This window comes from Rhinoderma darwinii, chromosome 10 (assembly GCF_050947455.1).
Source record: "Rhinoderma darwinii isolate aRhiDar2 chromosome 10, aRhiDar2.hap1, whole genome shotgun sequence".
Lineage (NCBI taxonomy): Eukaryota > Metazoa > Chordata > Amphibia > Anura > Rhinodermatidae > Rhinoderma > Rhinoderma darwinii.
In genome coordinates, this window is record NC_134696.1 from 44858334 (window position 1) to 44875647 (window position 17314).

General features: G+C 42.7%; 1 protein-coding gene across 1 annotated transcript in view; it reads left to right on the forward strand.

The window, feature by feature from the left end:
* PAFAH1B2 (platelet activating factor acetylhydrolase 1b catalytic subunit 2) overlaps positions 1-12247 on the forward strand; it is a 39866-nt gene extending 27619 nt beyond the window's left edge. The window contains exons 2-6 of the mRNA XM_075839810.1: positions 2068-2164; positions 4528-4617; positions 8069-8185; positions 10191-10313; positions 10776-12247. Of these exons, the coding sequence (XP_075695925.1) occupies positions 2084-2164; positions 4528-4617; positions 8069-8185; positions 10191-10313; positions 10776-11054 (690 nt within the window). The 5' untranslated portion in view covers positions 2068-2083 and the 3' untranslated portion in view covers positions 11055-12247. The remainder of the gene's footprint in view (positions 1-2067; positions 2165-4527; positions 4618-8068; positions 8186-10190; positions 10314-10775) is intronic.
* Positions 12248-17314: the final 5067 nt, after the last annotated feature.

Below are 17314 nucleotides of genomic sequence, written 5' to 3' on the forward strand. Positions count from 1 at the left end.
TGGAGAGGGGGGACGGGACGGGACTGTGCAGCTTATAATCACTTCAGTCACAACTGCCTCCCCTGCGGCGCCTCGCCAACAACTAGGGGACCTCCGCAGTCCTTGCAATCCACGGTTTCAATGAGAAAAATTCTGGAAGAGGAACACGAATTCCCTCCTCCCATCTAGCACTGGGTCTTTGACAGCATCATCCATACCCTGTCAGTGGAGGCCAGAAGTGTTGGTTTTATATATATATATATATATATATATATATATATATACTGGCACCAGCCCTGTCTATAACTACATAGAGGTTTGGCATTGTCACCCCAGGCCACATCCACCGTGACATCACTTTTAGGCAGCTGCATAGAGAACAATAAGACAAATGAATAATTAAGCTGGAAAACGGTTTATTACTGGAGTTTCCCTTAAATACTTAGCAGTATGGGTATACTAGTCTATAATGATGATAGTCCAGTACAAGATAAGTCTTGGTAATCCAAAACAGTATCTTCCCATTTAGTCCTAACTATTCTTCAGCGCACGGCTAGCCCGCTAAATTAATGTCGACTTGTAGCCCCTTCCATTACAACAATTTAATTTGACTTAAACAGCGTTCCCACATTAACTTGAGCTTATTGCCTTCTAGTCGTGGTCCAAGTCCTCATTAGCGCTTCTTAGCAATTATAAGCAGTCGTCTCCAACTCTTGGGTTTGTACCATGACCGGTGCAGTAAGTGAACGGGTATAGTATGAAATCTTTGTTTTGCGGAATATTTTACCTATTGGACATTGTACAGTTTTCCGTATGATATTTTTACTCTCCCCGCTGCAAATTTGTTTACATTGGGTGACTCCTTTGTGGAATTTAGTAGAATTGATTACTGATCTACCTTTGGGGCTATGTCAGGGATGGAGAGATTACTGTAGACTTTAGTAGCCCGTTGGACAATTCCGGGAGCCAGGTTTATTTTTATAGTGGTCAGACAATAGAAGCTTCCATAGATGTTTTTCCAGCCCTGTTTAATGTCCACATATTTCAAGGTGCTTTAATTTATTTAAACATTGAGATTGGTGGGACAGACTCTACACATAGTGGTCATTAGCGCCCGGAAACATGCCAGTTGTTGCTACATGCAAATAAATTGTAATCTGGATTTAATGGCATCTGATAGGTGCTGAATGATCAGATATTCTGGATTTGACCGTATAGAGAAGTACATAATGTTTAATTGTTAGGGTAAGGCTCTGTTCACACAATCTGCTTCCCATTCAAGTCAATGGTGTTTCCGCTCGCACGTTCTGAAAATTTTCCGCACGGTTGCGTCTTATTCTTGTGGAATCCTTTCATTTAATTCAGTGAGTACAATAGACATGTCGATATGAAAAGCCGCAAAAAAAACCCGGTGGATTTTAAACAAGGGTTTTTACCCTTTGCATTGCAAAGGGTGTGATCCGCATCAAATCTGCAACGTGTGAACTCTGCCTTAGAGAAATAGGGGAATGCGTCTTAAAATACAATGCAATTATTTTACTTTCACTTTATTGTTTTTAGTCATTGGGATTAAGGCCTCGTTCAGATCAGCGGCGGGTTCTGTTTGGGGTTTCCGCTCATCCATTCTGTCAGAGAAACAGATGAACGTAAAGCCTAACGGAAATCACAGCTGTTGTTTGCATTATCATTGATTTCAATGGTAATGCTTCCGTTGCAAATGGTTTCCGTTTGGTAAGGTTTCAGTTTTTTAGCCCAAACAATAGCGTAGGTTATTGTATCAACTACTAGTATATACCTAAAAGTAACATCACTACAGATAAATAAAACTATTTATTATTTTGACATATATTTTGCATAAACTTTCCTAACTAGAATAGTCTGAAGAGTCATTTCAATATTCTCTGCAAAGTGACATCGGCGGGACCTGCATGTCTATTGTTGGGCTCGGTTGCCTGCTTCTGCTGCACATTGACTGGATTCTAGTGGATACTGAGGTTATTAGGAATATCATTTAACCTATTTATATATTGCTGATATATTTCTCTTTATATAGAGCAGATATGTAATGTATCCTCCTTCTCTTTGCAGTCCGATTTTCTACATAATGAGTCAGGGGGACACAAACTCTGCTGCTGTCCCTCATGCTGCTGAGGATGTACAGGGTGATGACCGTTGGCTGTCTCAGGTATGAGAGTTCACATAGAATGAAACCCTATTTCTTACGGGTTAGGCCTCATGCACACGAACGCATTTTTTTAGTTCCGTAAATACTGGCGTAAATACGGGTCCTTTGTCACACGGATTTGACCCGTATTCCAACCGTATTTACGGACCCGTTTTCTCTGCACTAATCGGCAGCCCCTTCTCTCTATCAGTGCTGTAAAGAGAGAAGGGGCAGCCGTTTCGGGCAGAGTTTCCGCAGCGATTGAAAGTAAAAGAAGCTCATACGTACCGTTGTCTTGGTGACGCGTCCCTCTTTTGACATCCAGTCCGACCTCCCTGGATGACGCAGCAGTCCATGTGACCGCTGCAGCCTGTGATTGGCTGCAGCGGTCACATGGGATGAAAAGTCATTCCGGGAGTCCGGACTGGAGGAAGAAGCAGGTAAGTTAACTTTTAATACTATTAACTACAGCGGTAGTCCCTGTCCCGGGTGCTGAAAGAGTTACTGCCGATCAGTTAACTCTTTCAGCACCCTGGACAGTGACTATCCCCTGACGTCGCCTAGCAGCGTAATTTCCGTGTCAAAAAACTCTGTGTGAACATAGCCAAAATGTGGAAAATTAACTTCTTTTGTACATGTTTATATTACGTGTGTGTGTGTGTGTGTGTGTGTGTGTGTGTGTATATATATATATATATATATATATATATATATATATATATATGCTGTTGCAGCTCTGTAGCAATTAGTCTTCTTTCTCAGTCAGCCTGGATTGCTGGGAGGGGAGAGTGAAGAGGGCTATAAGGCGATATTCACACAACGTTAAACAAAAACAGTTTTGCATCAGTGTGTCTCAAAATTTGAATCCATTACCCGGCTGTCTGACCGTTTTTAACCGCTATTTGCCATGTGTTTTTCATGCCCGTAAAAAAAATGGATACGTTCTTTTAGTTGGGGTTTTATTGTCGCAACCCCCTGAAAACACCACATTGGCTATGTAGATAGTGCCCATATAGTGCTGCACACAGTTCCCACTGTAGATAGCGCCACATTGTCCCCTGTAGGTAGCGGCACAGCGCTACACTGGAAAATTAAATCCGCATCTCCATAAAGCTGGTCAGCAGAGGGAAGCATGAAGTGCTCGAAAATTTCCTGGTAGACGCTGCGCTGACTCTGGACATGATATAACACAGTGGACCAACACTGCTGCTCAGTGTCCAATGTCCTGTTTTCAGATGAAAGTAAATTTTGCATTTCATTTGGAAATCAGGGTCCCAGAGTCTGGAGGAAGAGTGGAGAGGCATCAATCCAAGTTGCTTGCGGTCCAGTGTGGAGTTTCCGTCTACCAGGACATTTTCGAGCACTTCATACTTCCCTCTGCTGACAAGCTTTATGGAGATGCTGATTTCATTTTCCAGCAGGACTTGGCACCTGCCCGCACTGCCAAATGTACCAATACCTGGTGTAATAACCCCAGTATCACTGCGCTTGATTGGCCAGCAAACTCGCCTGACCTAAACCCCATAGAGAATCTATAGGGTATTGTCAAGAGGAAGATGAGACACCAGACCCAACAATGCAGACGAGCTGAAGGCCGCTATCAAACACCCTGGGCTTCCATAACACCTCAGCAGTGCCACAGGCTGATCGCCTCCATGCCACGCCACATTGATAACACCTCAGCAATGCCACAGGCTGATCGCCTCCATGCCATGCCACATTGATGACACCTCAGCAATGCCACAGGCTGATCGCCTCCATGCCATGCCACATTGATGACACCTCCGCAGTGCCACAGGCTGATCGCCTCCATGCCAAGCCGCATTGATAACACCTCAGCCGTGCCACAGGCTGATCGCCTCCATGCCACGCCACATTGATAACACCTCAGCAGTGCCACAGGCTGATCGCCTACATGCCATGCCGCATTAATGCAGTAATTCATGCAAAAGGAGCCCGACCAAGTATTGAGGGCAGATACTGGACATAGTTTTCAGTAGGACAACATTTCGGTATTAAAAATAATTTGAAATTGGGCTTATATAATATTCAAATTTTCTGAGACACTAAATTTTTGGTTTTCATTCTCTGTTACTATAATCATCAACATTAAAATAAAAAGATGCTGGAAATAGATCCCTCTGTGTGTAATGAATCTATATACTATAGGAGTTTCACTTTTTGAATTGAATTACTGAAATTAACTTTTTGGTGATATTGTAATTCATTGAGAAGTGTGTGTGTGTGTGTGTGTGTGTGTGTGTGTGTGTGTGTGTGTGTGTGTGTGTTCACTTTTGTGCTGGGTTCAGTCTCTATCTTTGGTACTTTGGTTTATATTTCAGTGTGGATTATTAATAATCTGGTTCTTTTTCTCACTCTTTCAGCACAACAGGTTTGTCTTGGACTGTAAGGACAAGGAGCCGGATGTTTTGTTTGTTGGCGATTCCATGGTGCAGCTACTGCAGCAATATGAGGTAAGTTTTTGTTTTTTTTCCCTTGTAATTTTAAAGGGGTTCCATACAAATAATCATTGAAATATCACCAGGTGTGAGTTTAAGTTTAAGCATTTCACCTTTTAGCGCACGTTGCTACTCTTCAACCGTGTGATGTATCTGGTATTAGTTCAGCACCAATCACTTGGATGGGGTTGAGTTGCTACACCAGACACAGCGCACGGACAAGGTGGAGCAGTGTCTGGTAAAATCCTTGTGAACAGTGAAGGTCTCAGAGGTCAGACCCACGCCAATTACGTATTGATGGCATCCCCTAGCGATATGCCATCTATTATCATTTATATGGGGTTGTCCTCGTTTGAGATCTTCAGTTAATAAAGCCTGTCAGATATTCTTAAATAAATTATGTAAGGGGCAAGTTGGGTAAATCTATTGGTCTGTATCATACTTTGTGTAAGTTTTAGAGAATTACAAAGTCAGGAACCCTACAATCCACAGCTAATAAGGTGTGTTTGGGTGCAGTGTCATGTATTATATGTAGGCCACTGATAAGGAACTCTTTATGAAACCTAAAGGTAAGAAGAGAAAAACAGATGATACTCCTAAAGGAGCATCACTGTATTTTACTGAACGTGTATATATCGTTCTAACTAGAATGAAAAGGGAAGATGAGTTGAGAGGAGCATCAACAGCTTGAAACGCTGTCTTGCAATAGGGAATCAGAAGATTTCACAAAATATGAAGGGCAATTTGCCCAGACCTTATCGCATTGAGTTTCTCAAGGAAGAACTGAGATATTCTAAACCATGTATTTGTTTAACCTTGCCCTTCAGTACTGATCTATGAGCGCGGTTTAGCACAGTGTTTGTAAATGAAAAAGTACACATATTGAGGGGGCACATCAGGAGAGAACTCCCAACAGATTACTCCAGCAGGACTCTGCAATTTTACTCTATTTACCAACATGACTTAATAAATCGGAGGAACCCTTATGTGCTAGTAGAGTGTCACCATGTTGTTCCTTGACATTCCTACATTGTGGGCTCTGATAGATCCTAGCCCACTCCTAAGCCCTTGTTCACGTGGTGCAAATTTGATGCAAATTTTGCATGCATTTTTTTGTAAGTTCGGAACAGAACCTAAACAGAGGAAATATATAAAATAAGGGTCTCTTCTGGATCCAATTTTGGTTTTGGTGTAAATCATGCATACTAAATCTGCACTGTAAACAAGGACTAACATTGCAAAGAGTATTCTGCATGGGCCCTGCCTGAGCTATTTGACTACGATCCTCACGGAGACCTCACTGGACATCTACCAACTCTGAAGGAATCCCTTTCCAAAGCTTCCTGTCTTTCCAGAAGAAATTAAACTTCTGACACTAATTTACCTTCTAGACTTCCCAAACCGAATAACCTGCCACCGACTGCCATCAATGGGGCACCGGGAACATGCTATACATTTCCTGGAATTTCTTCTGTTATGGGGCACCCACTGTTTTTGATGTTCAAGTCCTGGATGTTGATTCCTAACCCCAAGAAAACATGCTGAAGCCTGCATTCCTGCATTCCCTTTGGTGGGCACCTCTCTGGTTCTTGTTGAAGAGGCCACATTAGCCAGACCCAGAGTGAAACACTTAGGAATGTTATACCACATACATCGCATGTTGTTAATGTTCTTTATAGTCATGCACATTCATGATTTGTTAGCATTGTGTTTTATTTTCTCACAACAGAGCTGGCTTCTCGCATGTATCTCCTTTGCTTTCTTCTTCTCTTCGCAATGGGGTTACAGTGTATGAGGCATGGATGTCCGCCATTGTAGTGTTTAGTAAGGGTCCCAGTGACTGGACTTCCTCTTATCTAACGTCATCCAAACCCCCCCCCCGGGCAGAGCACTACCTGAAGCGCTGTGCCCGGGAAAGCTCCTGACATCACTGTTCATATATGTTTTTGCGGGATCCCTCAGGATGTATACCAGCCTGGCGGAGACCAAAAGACACTCTTTTGGTCTCCGTCGGGCTAATGGAGCACTATGGACACATTTATCGTGTACGTCGGGAGCTTTCCTGAATCCTGACGTACACGATAAACGTAGGGCAAAAAAATAAGGTGCACAGGGCCTATCCAACTCTAATCCTCATGAAAGCAGCACCTAAATAGAGTTTTGTAGTTTCTATTCAGTTACTTCTACATTAATTGTAATTTTAATTTGAAATCCCTACATTCTAGACATCTGTATTTTCTCGTGTAGTAATGTAATTCTTTAAAGGGGTTTTCCAGTTTAGAAGGACAATTGTCATATACTCTATTATGAAATTCTGAGTGAAAAGAGGGTGTCCTCTGTTCAGGGTCCTTATCTCTTGGACAGAGTGGAGAGCGCTTAAAAAGACCATCTCTCGCTCTGGAAGACCAGTCCTCCTGCATTACAGACAACCCATTGATTTGAATAGGCATTGTGTAATTCTTAATTTCCCCTGTGGTGGCGCTGCAGGGAAATTAATCGCTTACTGCCAGGTTTCCCCACAGGTTACAGCTGATCGCTTTGGGTCCCAGCAGGGAGATAATTTGTGATCAGCTTATTGTCAAAGGACCTTTCTAACAAGTGGGGATCGTCCAAAGCGGAGAACCCCTTTAACCACGCATCACATTCTAAAAAATTGTCAGGGCCTAACTGCACTCAACCTGAACATTAAGGTGTTAACAAATTTTTTACTTTTTTCTTCCTTTTTTCCCATGCATAGAGCTGCGATTTTGCTGAAATGACTAATGACCACCTGATATCTGGTGTGCCATATCTTTCTCAATAATCTAATAATTGGCCATATGATGATATTTACATTGGGTCTTAGGGTATGTTCACACGCACTAATTACGGACGTAATTCGGGCGTTTTTGCCCCGAATTACGTCCGAAAAATGCGCCTCGATAGCGTTGACAAACATCTGCCCATTGAAAGCAATGGGCTGACGTTTGTCTGTTCACACGAGGCGTATATTTACGCGCCGCTGTCAAATGACAGCGCGTAAATAGACGCCCGCGTCAAAGAAGTGACCTGTCACTTCTTTGGGCGTAATTGGAGCCGTTATTCATTGACTCCAATGAAAAGCAGCGCCAATTACGTCCGTAATGGACGCGGCGTTCAAGCGCCTGCACATGCCGTTACGGCTGAAATTACGGGAATGTTTCCTCCTGAAAACATCCCCGTAATTTCAGCCGTTACGGACGCTGCCGTGTGAACATACCCTTACTGTAATATAATAGTTGCACTGCATACTGACGTCTGTTAGGGTTGTTAGTTGAGAACTAACATAGGATGAATATTCCAATCACATGATTTATCGCTAAAGACCCTGACAATACAGTCATATATTTACAAAGCCTCTCACATATTTGCCAGTGTAGTCCAATACGCTTTGTATATCCGACTTCTTCATGAAGTTGTGTCCTTTAACATTTCTTTCTCTTCACAGATTTGGAGGGAACTATTCTCTCCACTTCATGCACTGAATTTCGGTATTGGTGGAGACACAACGCGCCATGTCCTTTGGAGGCTTCAGAATGGAGAACTAGAGAATATCAAACCTAAGGTAAGAAAACATTTGGAAAAATAACCCTATTTAGAAGGGTCACTTGTCATATCTGTTGTCCTGACATTTTTGAGAAAATGATATAGCAGCAAAAATCTTGTAGCCTGTGTTGATGACTGTCAGACGTCAGCACAGTCTTCCCTATGGAGCAGGGGACAGGCTGGTGACGTCCGTTACCAGCCTGCTCTTCTTTCCTGAAGTATAGCAGCACAGATGTCATGTTGATCATGCTGCATGACGAGTAGAAACTTCTGGAAAGGGGAGAAAGCTACAGCCTTATAGACTCCTCCGTTGCTTTCCTCAACTCTGCAAAAAATAATAATGCAGTTAAAACGTTCGCAAATTGACCTGCGATGCGGAATTTAAATCCGCAGCATGTCAATTTACTCTGTGTTTTCGTTGCTTTTCTGTTGCAGGTTTTCCCCATTGAATTCCATGGGGATGCAAAACCCGCAACAGAAAGCCAAGTGTTGCGACTTCGCAAAAATCACAACTCGGAAAAATAACTAAACATTCATACTTACCCAGAACTCTCTGCTTCTTCCTCCAGTCCGGCCTCCTAGGATGACGTTTCATCCCATGTGACTGCTGCTGCCAATCACAGCGGTCACCACAATGTGGTGCGGTTTTACGGACGGATTGTCCTGCGGGTTTAAGGTCGTATACGCTGCATAGTTTTTACCCAGTGTATCCGACCTGTTGGAACCCGGCCTAAGGGTCCCATAAGAACACATGCATCCAAGAGATGGCTTGTCTTCTTTTCTTATGTTTTTACTTGTGTGCAGCTGTATCTTTAAAAAACAGATAGAAAATCCTGATATTGTTTTTTTTTTTATTTGCTTGTTTTTAACTCCTTTTTGGAAATACAGTAAGGCTACATTCACACGAAAAAACTGCGGTTTTCCACATCCGAGGTGGACCCGTGCGGGTCGCGTTGTCACGGATCCATCACAGATTACAGTCTATGGAGGAATGCGTGACACGCAGTAAAATAGGACATGTCCTATTTTTTCAACGGAGCGTTCACACGGTCCGTTGAAACAACGGTCGTGTGAACGGCCCCATTGAAATGCATGAGTCCGTGTGACGGCCGTTGTTTTAACGGCCGGCACACGGACGTGATCCACGCTCGTGTCAAGGAGGCCTAAGACTAAGTTCACACGCTAGAAAATATCTTCTACGCGAAAGGATTTAAATCTGCAGCAAAAAAGGCTTGTTACATTTGCTAAGGTTAAAATCTGCCGCAAATATCCAGAAGAAATCTAAAACCTATACAGCATTGTTGGCCAAATCGTAGATCACGATCTACAAGTAGACCTCAAAACGGACCAGTAGATCTTGATGTCAGGCCACCAGGCACCTGTCCTGTTGACTTCAACACAGAAGTGGGAAAACTGCATACTCATGGGTCCATATTTCGGTCACCACCCTTTTCTAGTGAAAGGCTCGTTGGCAAATTATATTAGGACTTATGGGCGAATGGCTGGTGTGAGTTTGATTCACTTGACTAATATACACTCTAGCAAAGAGCAAGACAGAAGCTGGGAGCTGCCATGTTATGTATGAAGAAGTTATGGCTTTGTAGCAAGTGCAAAAAGTGTGCTATAACTATCATGGGGGCACTAAGGCATCTGAAAATGGCATCTGAGCAGTGTCCTCAGCGCGCCACATGTCCTGTCCCAGGTCCCCTTGTAGGTCACCTAGCTCAGGCGCTACAAGAAGTAAATCCAATACTGAAAAGGTTTGGATGTTCATGATCTAAAGAATGCCATGGATGTCGAAATCTACAATGTGCCATAAAACCTGTGTTGATTTTTTCAGCAGTGTTTTTATGGGGTTTTGTAATCCCCATTCACTTACATTGTACTGTACCCTGTTTCAGATTTTTGGTGCAGCGTCAATACACACCAAAAATCCACAACCAATCTGCCACGTGTGAACTTACCTTTAATGGGTTACTAATTGAATGCGATCATTGAATTATGTTGTATACCTTGCTCCACAGGTTATCGTCTTGTGGATTGGTACCAATAATCATGAAAACACAGCTGAAGAAATTGCTGGTGGAATAGAAGCCATCATAAAACTCACCAACACATTGCAGCCACAGGCGAAAACCATTGTCATGGTATGTAGAATAGGGGGTCACCCACACGGTCTACCTCCACTAACAGGCATCCATCACAATAACGCAATGGGGCCAATCGTGTTTTCTTTTCTGGTAGCCAAGGGTGGCTCATTGACTTAAATCACATTTCCAAAGGCTCAGAGAAAAAAAAAATGAATCCACCAAACCTATAACATAACCTCTAATATAGGATCTGTATAATGTAAAAAGCCTTTAGCACCTCTTACAAGCGGCTCCTATATTATAATGTTATTAGCAGTATAGTGATTGTGGAGGCGTTGCGCTCTAACAGCCCCTCATTCCCCTCTGGTCGGCCAGGGAGTGTTAAGGAATTATATCATGAACTCCAACCGTCCCATATTTAAAAAAATAATAATAATAATTAAAAAAAATTGACTGAAGTGTCCCTTTAACCTGTTACATGCATGTATAACTTTTTCATATGTAAATATTCTTGTGCAGGGATTACTACCTCGTGGCGAAAAGCCTAACTCACTGCGTGAGAAGAATGCACGCGTAAATCAGCAGCTGCGCTCATGGCTACCACGTCTTCCTGGAGTCCAACTTCTGGATGCAGATTTTGGATTTGTCCACTCAGACGGCGCCATATCTCGACATGACATGTTTGATTTCCTCCATCTCACAGCTGCTGGCTATGCGAAGGTCTGTAGGCCACTTCATGAACTGATTATGCAACTCCTGGAAGAGACCCCAGAGGAAAAACAAGTCACTCTGGCCTGATCGCCACATTCCTTTTCACCCTGTCGTCAGTGTTACATCATTGGCTGCCCCCCCCTCGCGCACTACTATTGCCTCCGCTGTATATCTACATGCTCAGTGTATATACACAGAACTCATATACATCTGCCGAAAACCCAGCTTTTCCTGCGATTTCCCCGTTATTGTCTCCCATATTATTGAACACTTATGTCCCTAGTAGAGTCTAAAGTGCAGAATGATATATGGATCCTACAAGTGGGAGCAGCAAGAAGGCGAAAATCTTGGCGTAGACTATAAATCCATGACAAGTCCAGTGTACAGCGACTGTGAAGCCCTCAGTGGAATGTAATGATATGGTGTGTAGTGTATATGTAGAAGCTGACGTTCAGGACAGAGCTCCGGAAGGAACGGCTGGCTGGCCCATTGTGTATTTTTTGCTTAGCACTGAATCTGACTGGTGTCTGCAAGGGTTTGCATAGGTAATGGGTGAGGCGAAGTGGTGTGTAGCGGGTACCCCTGGCATGAGAAGGTTAATCTGTACAAAAACAAGTTCATGAAGCCCAGCATTAATAGCGTCACCGCTAAAGTGTTTGCAAGTTAATTTCTTCCTTGCCAGAGCAACCTACGCTATATCGCAGTTACTCCTAGTTTATTTTATGAATTGAGAAATCTGTTCTTTGACTGTCCTCTCACTGTGCAGTAGATGCGCAGTCTGGGAAATGTGTGAATATACATAAATATATATGTAATGCTTGTATGAATTGTGCGCTCAATGGCTTCGGTCTAGCCAGGGACCAAAGCTGGAAAATGACCCTCCTTATTAAGGGTATCCGCAGTAGGACTGGGGCATTATGGGTAACAGCATGCGGCTTAGAACAGAAGCATAGAGCAATATGTATCATAGCTATAACACAATAAAGTATATGTTTGGTGCAGAATTAGGGTCCATAAAAGCTGCAGATAGCGGGGATACCCTATAGTGTTGAAGATTTGTCTGTACAGCTTTCCATCTCATTTGTAGATCTCACGTCTCTAGAGCTTATGCTTATATGTATGGCATAATGAATCGATTGTCCCTTCTTGTTGTTGTATGCGTATGGAGCGGAATTATAAAAGTGACAATGGTAATATGGTCTCTGTCTTTGTCATGAGCGAAGGTTCCACCTCCTGCAGTATGTGTCACTGATCCCAAAATAAAGTGCAGTATATGTGTACGTGTTACATTCTGGAGAGTCACTATAGACATGTACAGGTGGTTTCCTGGGATTACCTCAGTAGATACATCTTCCAATAAAAACCGGAAAGAAAAAAATAGTTTGATTCGTGATTTTACCTGACTGGGTCCTTGGCATGTTTTGTGATGCGCGAACATGGAAAAGGTGTACCTCCATACCTACGTTCTCATCAGTGGGGGACAGGACCCCCACCATAGCTCAAATTTCTACTTTGACTTCATTTGGAAGAGGTGAAAGCGGGCCATGGAAGTTTAATGTGCACAACGCTGCTGCCTCTTTATTCTAGATATCGGTAAGGGGGTCAGACCTGGATATCCAATGAGAACTTCTGTCATGTCTATAATATGATATAAACTTCAAAAATGCTTTATTTTTGTCGTTACAACTGGCAGGTATTAACTCTGCACATCCTGGACTTTTTACGAGGAGTTGTGAGTCTCGGGTTCTGTGTAGGTCAGACTTTTAGCTACAAACATTACTTTTTATGCCTTTTTTAACACAACGCTACATTTTGATGCAAAATTACAGGAAGGCGCCCATGAGTGAAGTGCTGGTTGGCATTTTTATAATGTTTACAAGGATACAAGAATATGATTTTCTTATTTTATCATTTAGGTTTTATTTGTGTATGTCAAAATGGTGAAAATTGTTGCGTCAGTGAATGGGTTAAAGCATATGTGTACCTTTGTCACAGAAAAAAAAAACCTAATAGATCTGCATCTATGTACCTAGAAAAGTTCACGCTGCAATATGATGCTACCTGCTTTGCTCTGACATGGCTGCTTGTGGACCTGCTAGTTCAGAGTTTAGTGGGTGTTCCCTGTGAATCATGCTTTTTCTCTCCTTCACCCTTCTTTTATTGCTCTAGTCAGTGTTTGCTCTATCTCTCACAGGGCTGTGATTTCTGTGAGAAAATTCAGCAGGGATATATAACATGCTTTGTGTAACCAGATCTCAACACACACAACTCTACAGCGATAGGAGGGAGGTGCGGAATACATGACTGCAGCGTAAGAAGACTACACAGGGCTTGCTTATAATCTGTAACCATGGAGCATCAACCTGGTAGAGGAGCTTTATACTAAAATGGTAGAATATTTTTATGTACATATTTTTAAAAAGACAATGCAAGTGCTGTTTCCTTCTGATTTAGTCTTTTTTTCCTGTGATCAGAATGATTTCTCCATGAAAAAATTCACCCTAAAACCGTAGTACGATTTTTAATCCTGCTTATTTGCGCCATTGAAAAAAATATGCAGTGAGACCTAACAAAACAGGCAGTTTCCAAATGCAAATGTTAAAAAATGTTACGACTTGACTGGTTTTCAGGCTATGCAAAAACGCAGCGAAATACAGAGTCTGAACGTGGCCTAGTACTCGCCACAACTGAGAGCTAGCAATGTTATTCCATCTCGGTAATCTGTTCTCCTGTCCTGATTTTGCTCCAATATATGATTGTAGGTAAAATGTATCAGTCTGGAGTCCATACTGTTTAGCTCACAGAGGATTAGAATTGATACAAACGAGAATGTTCCCATTCATTCACTGCAAACAAAAATCTTGAAAATGGTGTGGAATTGAAACACAAAGCATATTAGCAATGTGCAGAACCACTTAATTATAATTTCAATATGTAAGCTTTATTTGCATAAAGCCAGCAAACTATTTTTGTGTTTCAATTTCTCAACATTTTAATGGTCTTGCTTGTTGACAGTGAATAGAAACACTCCTGTTTCATAGGGGCAATACTGCCGACATATGGTCCATATCTCAGGGACCGAACACGAACGTCTGAATAAGACCATTCTACATCGGCCGGTGCAGCGAGCACGGATCAAAGAGACATCGTTGATCGGCGCTCGTTTGCTCCTGTCACACGGAGCTATGGATGGGGACGAGCGGTCGTTACTTCGATCGCTCGTCCCCATACATTATCATCATGTCATCAGGGAGATGTGCTCCCGACAACGATAATATTTAACTTTTTTTTTTTAAATATATGACCAGCAGATGATCGAGCGTTTGCTCATTCATCTACTGATCGCTGCCCTGTTTTTTTTTTTATATCGTTTTTCTTTATTATCATTCTATTGCTTAAAATACAGATCGGTAAGCATGTAATACAAGACTAATACTAGTACATCCATTTACATAAGGAATCATTAACCTCCATTTCCTTCCTATAGATTTTTAATCTATATGATGGATATGGGAATGGGACTCTAATGACCAAACCGGTACTTTTTAAACTATCCAAATACACCCTTTCCCCATAATAAGGATCCATTCGACCTCTTAAAAAAATTGTCCACCCATTTATCTAGACTTTCTTTTCTCTCTATAATAATATCATTCCCTTTATATTTAAATCTAGTGAGTCCCATTAGAATAGCCCCACTACAATAACATACAACAGGAAACAAGTGTATATGACCAAGGTGGCATACGGGACCTCAACCCTGAGCCATGCGCTCTCAAAGCATGATTTAAAGCCATGTCCCGCACATCTCCCTATCTATGAACACTCGTCTGCCCGATAATCGCTCAGTGTAAACCCCCCTTTGGATCACAGGATTGCCTAGCCTGATCTGATTGTAACAAGTTGATCAGATTTGTTAGCCGCACATTGTCATGAATGTGGTTTCACCGTCTGACTGTAAACGGCGCCGGTCTTCATTTATAAAAACGAACAGGAAAAACTGGCCTTGTTGCCCATAGCAATCAGTCAGCGCTCTGTTTTACTTTCTTAGGCCTTCCGATTACGGGCACGGCCAGCCACATGCATTTGTGTGCCGGGCTCCCATTCTAAAGTATGGGAGCATGGTCTATAAAAGCAAAAAAAAAGGACATATCCTATCTTTTGCGGAGGCTTTCTACGGCCTGGACACCTTCCCGTAAATATACGGGAAGGTGTCTGCGGGCAATAGAAGTGAATGGATCTGTAATTACGGACTGTAATAACGGACTAATTCCTCGGTCGTGTGCATGAGGCTTCAAACCGCTGGAAATATGTAAGCTGCGCTGTGTTAGTTTGCTATGGGCACACTTGTGGCTCAGTGTTTTCAATCATTGATAGCAAGCCGAGATCTTGAAAATGGTGAGAAATGTAAAAACAAATGGCAAAGTTGCATAACGTTATGTATCTAATCTGCACTAATATGGAGACCATCAGGGTCTTGTAGCTACCGTGCTCCGGTCCTAAGCAGCATGTAGAGGGTTATTTCCTAGGAAGGTTCGCAGCGGGTCATGAATACTGATGTCTGAGACCTGAGGGTTCAGGGAGTCTGCAGGATTACCATGAAAAAAAACATGGCAAAAACACTGTAGTTTTGCATGTTTTTTCTGCCATTTTGGCGAAAATCACAGTAAAAATGTGCGACACCTGTAATGTGCGGTCTCAGCCCGCCTCGATCCAAGCAGCTCTGTGAGGACTTCAGAAAGACTTCTAGATTCATCTATGGAAAGAGATCGCCAAACAAAAGGACAATAATAATTCTATTGAACAGAATATTATCTACAAGTGGAGATTTCAAAGAACTGGCAACGTTTCCCGAACCGAACACAGTTCAGGGAGCCAGACTCCTAGCATCCTAGTCATCCATGATGCTGAGAGTCACTGCCTCACCGCGGTACTACAGTCTCGTATTGACGACCTGATTACGGTACGGGACAGTATTACCGTGAGGAGGCAGTGACACCCAGTGTAATACACAACTATGATTCTAGGAGTATGTCTGCCTGAACTGTGTTCGAAATACGCTCTGTATCTCATGGCCGTGTGAATAAGGCCTTAAAAAGAGGCTGCACGTATTGGGGCAGATATACAAAAACTGGCATTTCATACATCAGTCTACAGTCTGCAGCAGCAAATTGTCACAAATTACTGCTCAAATAGGGCATGCGCCATGGTTTGCGACTTTAACGCCATAATACTGGCGTACAGCCCTTGATAAATTACCCCCATTAGGCCTACGTGAGAGGTGACGTCAGAGCCAAACTAGCCCATGAGCACCGAGGACTTCTGCAACAACGCACACTGGACAGAAGAGCCAGACAGATTCATTTGGCCACAATACCCGAAGACATTTTTGGCAAATACACAAAGACATCATGTCACCGTATACCAACTATAAAGTATGGTGGTGGAAATGTTAGGGTTTGGTTTGCAGTAGGCCTGTGCCCATCAGGAGCCCTGTATTTAGGTGAGGCAGAATGGCGACACCTCAACCAGCAACGGCATGGTATCTGGTGGGCCCACAGTGAGCTGGACATTGCTGTGCGGCTGGTCCTCATGGGGGTCGGGTAGCTGTGAAAGCCTGCCACATGGACAGTGGCCGGCCCAAAACCTGGTTGGATGCAGGCGTGGTCCGGCTGGCAAGGTGGTGGGGTTGAGGTGTCATTATTTTGGCCAGGCTTCCTTATCCCGTTCCCAAATGCCCAATGTATTTTGACAGCAGGCGGTACAGGTCCGGAGACTACAGAGACGTCTTTAGGGGAACCCTCTGCAGTCAGCCCTGGGGACCAAGAACGGACCCCAGGGCTGTCTAAGCTTACTGTCAGTGTCCACTATGTGTTGTCCTACAAGCAGCCTGTGACGGAGAGTAATGTATTACCATACAGGAGTATACTAATACAGTAGAACTATATAATAAAGTTGTTAAAAAGTTATCCCTTAAAAATGTAACAAAAAAATAATAAAGAAAAAAAAGTCATTATTTAGTATAGAATATAATTTATTGCCCATACATTACATAAAAACAAAAAAATTCAGGGGCTGGAAAACAGATTCTTTTTTTCAGCTTGAAAACAGCTCCGTATTTTACAGCCGTTTTTGGTTTGCTGTGTGAACATACCCTAAACATTTAGCTGGTCATGAAGGGGTTAAGATGTATATCCAACAATCAAATAAGTGGCTGTTTCTACAATGTTTCCGCTAAATGTGTCGGTGTCTTTGTGGGAGGAGTTATATTTTAGCATATGAGGAAGGTCTGAATCTGGCTCTATCAGTCACAACAGAAAACCGCCAAACAGTGACGTCATTCATAC